Raw genomic sequence first — 8,462 nt, forward strand, 5'->3', positions numbered from 1 at the left:
AATCGAAAGGCATGGGAATTATGCCTGCATACGATTTTTGTTTTATCGTTTCAAACTGAAATGATTTGAAATAGGTTCATGCTGTTCTTCGAAGGCAATTCTTGCTCCACATTTCTTGTTAGATTAAAGCGTTAACTTAATCCAATGTCGAAACATAAGTGCAAGTTTGGATTGAAGGTCAGAAATGGGAGAAACACGCTCGAAAGTATGGAACAATATGTGTAAAAACCAAACAACCTCGCAAGAGCACTGAACGAAATATGTCAAAGGGCTGAAAACCCAAAGATATTATTCCCATCGCTTCTTTCAAATAATTATAGAAAGCCAAGAACTGTGATTCCATGCTCTACAGATATTAGTACGGAGAGCCCCAAAACTACCAAGTTTTAAGCACCAAAACAAAAGGATCCCTCACGAAGAATCCCAGAGCAGCAATTATAAATAAATAAACAAAGAATGCGACTGTAAATGCTAATATACAAATTATCCCGTCCACTGTTATTGTCGTCCAAAAAGATCCTCAGATTCTGACAGGGATAATCAAGTGCCCATTCAAACAAGATTGATCGTGAATGAAACATATGGATGTGCATCCGCATCACCTGCTAGACCAGGCACTCCTCCCCCGGCTTCATCGTCAGTTTTCCAGAAGGTACTGCATTGTTGACAAAAACATCAAGGACGTAAGGTAAGAGAGATGCGTTAAAAGCACACAGCACATCACACAAGGTTTCTTAGCATAGATTACAATTGGTCAGTTCTGTTTTATGGAAGAGTTAGCTTCTCCCTTTGTGTAAAACAAACATAAAGAAAGCTTATGGACTTGCCTGTTGCCACTGTCGCACAATCCTTCAAGGATTGAACGGACTTTCTTCTCGGCTTTTGTAGTAGGGGCTAGCACGCATGCCTGAAATTTCATTTGAATATCCAATGCTTAGTCAAGAGAAAATGCTTGGTCGTAAACCAGTGACAACAGATGAAACTTATTTACCAAGAAATTTGGTGGTAAACCATATCTCAAAATGCTCTCTGCAAAGACACGTACAGCACAAAAATGCATCCAGGAGCTAAAAACCTGCAGGCGAGAAACTAGTGCATTGAGTAAGAAATTTCCAAATTTGTCGTAGGAGGGCATGCAAAAACAGGATACAACAATAGCATTAATAACATACGATAATAATAGTACAACAATTCCACCAAGAATAATTCTGGAAAACTGTAACTAAGAGAGAGAGAGAAAAAAGCAGGCATCGTGTATGGAGGCCACTCAAATAAGGCCATCAGGGGAATCTTTAATTTAAGATTACTAGGTAGAGACACCCACAAGTAATACCACTGTCTATCAGAACATGACCCATGCTACCGCAATTTTGCTACATTTTTATTGCACGGCCAGTGACATAACTTTGAACAAAGTAAACTGAGTGAAGCAAAAATTACCTCCCCGTAACTGGTATAGCACCACTGCAAAAGGGAGGCTCTTAAATTTTCTTGGTCTTGCACCAATTTTTCTAACTCCTGCTTTCGACTTTCTTGTGCTTCAGAACTGTATTCAAAATCACGAATCTGAACCACATGATAAAGAACCACGAGTTAGTCATAAAATTTCTCGGAGTGTAAAAAATGGAACTAGGATATTTGCATATCTCTATTGCTGTTACATTTATCAGATCAGTGATTTGATATTTGCATAAACTGTAAAGGAGATTCATTTTTGCAACTTTCATGGGAAATCAGAACAGCATGTTCAAAAAACAAAAGTACGCACCTGGAACCCCTTTTCACGAGCACTTGTTCTAAAGTTATCTGCAACCCGATTAAACAGTGTTACAGTGTAAAGAGCATATTCATTATCTTCAAATAACTTCTTGGAGCACCTAGGGACCTGAAAAATGCTTAATATGATCAAATAAGACTGAAAGAAGAAGGCTGCAATAAACATAAAAAAATTAAGTGCTAGCTGTTATTCCAAAACTTTGCAAGATAGGATGTACATCAACTATCTCCAACCAACTGCAATAACCTGGTGTCAGTAGCAGCTGAAGTAAAAAGCTCTGGAGGTAAATCATACCACATAGTTAGTCAAGGTCTCATAGCTTGATAGCCAATCCTTCTGAGAGTACTTGGGAACAATTGCAAGGAGGGTCACTAGATGTTCTGAAACAATGATGTCCTCTGATTTCACTAAACTGGAAAGATCACGAACTGCTAAGCTAAAAAACACCAAGAGATTAGTAAACCAAGAATCGTAATAAAATAGGTCATACTCTTGCAAAGATTAGAGTTATAGAAATATTATACCTTCCACTCTGCTTTCTATTGATAGCATTCAGTTGACTGCGGACATTATTATACTCGGCTACACGAACCTAACATACGAGTCATAAAATGGTGATTTATTTTTCTTGCAAAGAGTCAGACTAAATATATTTAAATCCAACTTATCATTAAGTTGCTTGTTTGGGTAACAAACTAATGAAAAGAGCTGGAGAAACTAGGCTCAGCGCCATTAACTATAGTCATTCACTTCTCCAGCAACAAATATCATCTGTTATACCAATAAATTCCATCCTTTAAGAGCAACAGCTTGGGCCCCCTCATCACAACAAAGAAATGCTTATAGTGACTACAACTTATGGAGTATGTATAGTTTATCATTCCAATAAGTTTTAGGAAACTCACATCTCATCAGGTTGAAGCAAAAAATATGAAGCATTACCTTGAGATCATCCTCAATCTTTGCAACTTGACCATGTATGCTGTCTATCACCTCCTTCAAGGGCGACATTGTTGGATACTTGGCTTCATCCCAAACAAACCTACCACAGCAAAAATCCAAATTTCAAAACTCAGTCACAGACAGTGACCACAGATAAACCAAAACACCACACCTCAAGTCCATTATTGATCTCATTGAACTGTGAATTAATACCTGGTGAGGTATGAATCGACAGGCACTCCATCAACAGTCAGAGCGCTACTCTCCACGCCAGAAACCCTCTCAAGCTCCTCGATCTGGCGCCTGATCTTATGAGAAACACCCTCTACAAAGTTGTTGGACTACAAATTGCCAAAAATCACAAAATTAAAACTAAAATTTACAGATCGGAGCGAAGAAAAAATTGCATTCTAATTGCAACAAATTAGATTTCAACAACTATAAAGAGAGTATTCTCAGGCAATGAGATTTCAATCGGATAAGATAAAATGTCAGAAAATTATCATTGAAAAAAGATAATTATTGGTATTTTAAGCTACCAAACAAGTTTCAGAATTCCAAATTATCAATACAATAATCGGGAGAATACCTTCAAGAGATCGTCGCTGAGGGAGAGAAGAGAATCCAGGGTTCCAACACGGAGATTAGGAATATTGAACTGCAAAAAGTGTTTGATACAATTAAATTAAACGAGCAGATAAATGAATTGGAAAAAATCAGATCAGATCTTGAAAAATCAGAAGAAGGAGAGAAACAGGAGTAAGTACTCTGTAGAGGGGAGTGTCGAAGGAATGCTTGGAGATTTGTTCCTGCAGACGGTTCCATAGAGACGACGCCGAGTTTTGAACCGGCAGAGACACCACCCAATACCTGCTCGCCATTCAATCCACCCACCTAATCAATCCGCTCACCCTTCTCTCCTTCTCGCAGCTCGCTCTGTGCTTTTGCTAGGCGCTCCTCAAACTCCCTCTCTCTCTCTCTCTCTCTCTCTCTCTCTCTCTGCTGGGTGCTGGGTGCTGCTTCTCCTTCTTCTTTTGTTTTCTATAGATTTCTATTTTCGTGTTTAATTCCTGATTTCTTTTTCCCTGCCAAAATTATATATTTACTAATAGGCCAATCAGATCATGCCATCTCATCCTGATTCATCCACAACTTCTATAATTGCTTATTTCTTCGGAATGAGAATCCTCGGATAATGAGATCTTTAAATTATGTTTATTCATTTGTAGGTTAGAAATTATTTTAAATATTTTTATTTAAAATTAAATATAAATAATATCTGACTAAAACTAATTGAATGATATACGATAAACGAACATAAATTTAAGATTACTCAAAAACCTCTGAGGATCCTCATTCATTTCTTCATAGCAAGATAAAAAAAATATATTAAAAAAATTAAAAAAAACCAATAGCCGGATAAAAATGAAGGCATAGGAACCTGCCAAAATAATAAAATAGAAGCGCCCACCGTGGGGCTCGAACCCACGACCACAAGGTTAAGAGCCTTGCGCTCTACCAACTGAGCTAGACGGGCTGCCCATCTGGCGTTAGACAAAATCCCATAATCAACGGTTAAGCATGAGTCAATTCATGGATAATGTTAGATTTGTGGAACAAGATTACTTGTTCCAATTACATATGTTGTTAATCTTTTAACATATTCAATACTCATTTCAGTTTCTTATGCAAGAAGATTGGGAGATTAACCGATATCATAAATCTATCCAGAAAATTAAACAAAATACATGTCACAAGTTTATACACTTGCACTACACTCGCTCATGCCTTTATTGGTACATACGATCAACTATCAAAATACGATACAAAGGTACAAAAAGAGAAAGTCAGACTCATTTGGTCACTTTCACTTAGGTGGTTACATATTTTCATATAGTTGCATGCAATGCCCCTTATACTGATATTGCACATATATTAGTTTACGCTAAAACTTAATAGAAGTCGTCAAGAGACAAGTTCTCAACAGATCCAAAACTTTCATGCAGAGACCCATTTCTGGAGTAGTTTGTCATCATTGATCCCCCGGAAAAATCAAGCAGAGAGTCGTTTGAGTAGGTGGTGGTGTCATACACAAATGACAAGCCCGCAGTCGTATCCTCTTCCATTTTCGGCATGTAAAACAAACTCGACTCCTGCATATAGAGGTCATTCACCGCAATGTTCATACCACTTATGTCTCCGTATACATGATCTTGGTCAGATGCCTTTCTTGCCTGAATGACCTGCAAATGCATGTACGGTCAAGAACAACTTAATTAGCGTCTGTTTAATTAATGATCAAATCATCTTGAACTGTATAATGGTCTGGTCACCCTACATAATTCTGGTTGTGATTATCTTGGTAAACCATGATATAATCTCCAAACTGTAAGCCATGTGCATTAACAAATTCACCTGAAAAAAAAAAAAAAAAAAAAAAAATCAACATTACAAGATTGATAACCCAATATAAGAACCAAATGTTTGATAAAAGGGAAAGAAGGCAGAGATATGTACCCGTATTTTCAAGTACATACATTCGGCTGTTGTTATTAGGCCAAAACCTGATTAATTAGAAAAAGCAACAAAAGTAGATGACTTTTTGTGCAATCATAAATTGCCAGAAAATTGATCAGGGCTTGAAAGGAATAGAGAACTCGTTAAAGATATTGAGGAGCTTCAAACCTGTACTTGAAGCTCCAAACATGCAGACCATCTATGTCATCCATGTTGATTGGCATTCCTTCCTTTGATTCGAGGGTAGGGAGATGAGCCTCGGCTGCTTTCTGCAATTAAGTAAACGATTTGGCATTGTCATATATATATGAATCTTTAATAGCTCAATTAGTTAGCATGATACTATTCATATCATAGTCAGTGCCATTTATAAATGCGATACAAATTGAGTAATTACCTTGGGGAGTATCATTCTTCTGAGAGAGCTCACATCACTATTCTTTAGCTCTTTTTGGAAAAGAAATCGCAACCGTGTTGGATCAATTACCTGAAGCATCCAGATCCATTCATGATATCATTGAAATCAGACCAAGGCAAAAAAAGATATGCATCGAACAAACTTGTCTTGAGATAAGTGACAAGTCACAAAGGTGCAGTGTTTTCTATCATGTCATGTCTTGGACAATAAATCACATGATGATTAGCATTTTAGCAAAGTTATAAACTTCAGAATCTAGAATCCAACCTAGATTAGGGATTCTATATCAAATATGAATAAATCCAACTATGATTCGCTCATCAAACAGTACTATAAAGAGCGGACTCCTCAATTCTTTGGCCTTTTAACTGAAAAAAAGGTGAACTCATCAATCGAACGGTTATTTAACTATACAATGTTCATATCGAATATGACAAATTCATACTATAGAGTTTCCCCAGAATCTATATCTAAGGGGAAGGGGGTTTATGGGGACTCCTTTCGAACACAGACAAATTAATTAGTAAAGGTTTTTATATACGTAATGTACGTTGACATACATCATTCTATCAGTAGATTTAAACTGTTGGTGCCCAACCTGATCATGCCATCACATAGATTAAGTTCAGAAATATTAGATCCGACTGATTCCATTGAACCAACATATCATTACAAAGTAAAATAAAATAGTTAATATTTCAGAAGGAAATCCCCCCAAAGAAAAACATACAATTGCCCTTGATTAATCATCCAAATCACAGCATTTATAACGAAGCCGGAAACTCCATTTATAAAATTTGATAGAGTGATTAATTGTAAGTGTGAAGGGTCATATATCCAGTCCATGAAAAGGTCAATCAAATCAATCTAGTCTTTGTAACAAAAAAAATTAAAATAATGAATAAATGAATAAATGGAAGAAAATCAAGCAAAAAATACAAATCAAATTAACATACATCTGATGGAACATTGTCAGATCATATGGACCGAAAAGTAAAACATCAGATTTCATGTGATTACCAAAGGGGGAGCATAAATCTCAGAAAAATAATTAAATAAATAAGAAAATAATTCAATTAAATTTAACTCAAACGAAGAAGGGTAAAATTTGAAGAACAAAATAATAAGCAAATAATACTAATAATTTATATACGTATGAGAGGTAGAGGGAAAAGGAAAGGGAAATTGAGGAAGCTCACACGTGCAGGAGGGAGAGTGGAGGGGGGTGGTAGCACGTGCGAGGGGGTGGAGGAAGCAGCAGCAGCGAAAGAAGAGAGGTCGTGAAAGTTGATGATGGAGGATCGCCTATGTCTGGTCATTCGTTTCTTCCTGAGGACACCGAAACTGGTCACAGCACGGACAAGGTCATGGATCGATCCGCTCCGCTCCGACCCGTGAACTTTACTCTTGTGATCCGGGTTATCCTTGTCCCCCTTGGCAATGACAAGGCCGAGCTCAGCCCCTACACCTGCCCTCAAGCCAGAGGCCTCGGTTTTCTCACGAAGGCCGCCACCTGCTACAGCTGCTGCCGCCGCTGTTTGGTCCATTAAACCAAAAGCAAAAGTGTTAAAAAGCAAAGGAAATTACTAGTACAGGTTGGACCTTGGATTTCAGTAACAGTGGCTGTGGAGGACGCTCGGCAGTCGCGAAATGGGTGGGCTACCTCTTTGGAAAGAGAAGAATATATATCTAGCTTAGCTAGGTGGTTCTGGAGGTGTGTGCTACTCCCAGCTTAATTTGCTACCTTTTTCTTAATTTTTGTTTAATTTTCCTTGTTTTCTTTGCTATTTTTGGCAAGGGCTTTTGGAGAATAAAGTTGCTGCTGGTATCCTTGATTTTCCAGTGACATTTGTGCAGCCTGCATTTAGTCTTATCATGATTTCTAAAAGCTTTTTCTTTGCTCTCTTTTTTCACATCTGTTTCATTGTTTATGTGCAAATGGGGCTGTATGCATTAATGTATGGACGAAAAAGCCAGATTTAGGGTTTAGCTATGGTGTTCGCAATGGAGCAATTTACAAAAGAGGACCTCCTGTTCTGGGTCGGATGACAAATGTGCAATATGCATTCATGGTTTTGTTTATTTTTATTAAACCTTGCTAGCTAGTTAACTTAATGATCAAACCATGGTTAGTGTTAAGAAGTGTGGAGGGGATGGTGGGGGAGGGGGAGGAGGGGATAAGGTGGGGGGTGGTGGTAGTTGGAGAGTGGCCAACGGAGGAGTGACGGATGGACAGTGAAGACAGCAATGTTGGGCTGAGATGAACCTCCAGGTGTTGCAAAAGTTCTGACTCCCCATGCAACTGTGTAATCAATTCAATGGCATCTCTCTCTCTCTCTCTCTCTCTCTCTCTCTCTCTCTCTCTCAGAGACGAACAAGAGAGTTTTACGTATGGTAGGGATGAAGGAGAGTTTCCGGTGTGATACTCACACCATGGACTATTTTACTCACTAATCACATCAAGCATAATTTATTAAAACGCACGGCCGAGATCGTTTAATTCCGAAAATCTACGGCTATCTGATTTAACCGACTGAAAAAACAGACCTCTAGGCTCCATCTGATTTCCAGATTTTACGCCACTTAATCTGATTCACATTCGGACTTCGCCTTTTCTTTTTATTTATTACGACATCCATTTCCATTTAAAACTTTGAATTTTTGTGCTGACATGAGCTCGAGGAAATGTACTCTTTTAGTGTTCGAATTCGAATTTTCTTCTTTATAATTTAAATTTTGAAATATATTTTGTTGTAAAATATATAGCTGGAAATTTTGGGACATACCTTTTTCAGAGGTAAAATAAAA

General features: G+C 37.8%; 2 protein-coding genes and 1 non-coding gene across 3 annotated transcripts; all 3 read right to left on the reverse strand.

Moving 5' to 3' along the window:
- Positions 1–259: 259 nt before the first annotated feature.
- Positions 260–3,767, reverse strand: LOC103966580 (V-type proton ATPase subunit C). Its single transcript, XM_009379752.3, has 11 exons — positions 3,487–3,767; positions 3,309–3,377; positions 2,933–3,060; positions 2,720–2,819; positions 2,302–2,369; positions 2,072–2,213; positions 1,769–1,885; positions 1,441–1,566; positions 992–1,075; positions 828–907; positions 260–655 (listed from the first exon to the last, which is right to left on the reverse strand). The coding sequence occupies exons 1-11, from the start codon at positions 3,598–3,600 to the stop codon at positions 553–555; spliced, it is 1,131 nt and encodes a 376-aa protein (XP_009378027.2). The 5' UTR covers positions 3,601–3,767; the 3' UTR covers positions 260–552.
- A 416-nt stretch (positions 3,768–4,183) lies between these two features.
- Positions 4,184–4,256, reverse strand: TRNAK-CUU. The gene has a single exon. It is a non-coding gene; the product is annotated as a tRNA-Lys (tRNA).
- Positions 4,257–4,422: 166 nt separating this feature from the next.
- Positions 4,423–8,019, reverse strand: LOC125474085 (B3 domain-containing transcription factor FUS3-like). The gene is made up of 6 exons (XM_048577515.1): positions 6,854–8,019; positions 5,634–5,723; positions 5,405–5,505; positions 5,237–5,283; positions 5,058–5,134; positions 4,423–4,962 (listed from the first exon to the last, which is right to left on the reverse strand). Exons 1-6 carry the CDS (start codon positions 7,199–7,201, stop codon positions 4,672–4,674), a joined length of 954 nt encoding a protein of 317 aa, XP_048433472.1. The 5' UTR covers positions 7,202–8,019; the 3' UTR covers positions 4,423–4,671.
- Positions 8,020–8,462: the final 443 nt, after the last annotated feature.

Source organism: the organism of the source record quoted next, unplaced genomic scaffold (assembly GCF_019419815.1).
Source record: "Pyrus x bretschneideri cultivar Hongxiangsu unplaced genomic scaffold, Pyrus_bretschneideri_v1 Contig12, whole genome shotgun sequence".
Taxonomy (NCBI): domain Eukaryota; kingdom Viridiplantae; phylum Streptophyta; class Magnoliopsida; order Rosales; family Rosaceae; genus Pyrus; species Pyrus x bretschneideri.

Excerpts from the sequence above, each read along its gene's own strand:
- LOC103966580 (XM_009379752.3), bottom strand. The coding sequence starts at position 3,600 with ATGGCGAGCAGGTATTGGGTGGTGTCTCTGCCGGTTCAAAACTCGGCG. Across the intron at positions 1,567-1,768 it reads CTCGTGAAAAGGGGTTCCAG|ATTCGTGATTTTGAATACAG; the intron begins GTGCGTACTTTT and ends CATGTGGTTCAG. Across the intron at positions 908-991 it reads GTTTACCACCAAATTTCTTG|GCATGCGTGCTAGCCCCTAC; the intron begins GTAAATAAGTTT and ends ATGAAATTTCAG.
- LOC125474085 (XM_048577515.1), bottom strand. The coding sequence starts at position 7,201 with ATGGACCAAACAGCGGCGGCAGCAGCTGTAGCAGGTGGCGGCCTTCGT. Across the intron at positions 5,284-5,404 it reads GTTTGGAGCTTCAAGTACAG|GTTTTGGCCTAATAACAACA; the intron begins GTTTGAAGCTCC and ends CTAATTAATCAG. Across the intron at positions 5,135-5,236 it reads GTATGTACTTGAAAATACGG|GTGAATTTGTTAATGCACAT; the intron begins GTACATATCTCT and ends TTTTTTTTTCAG.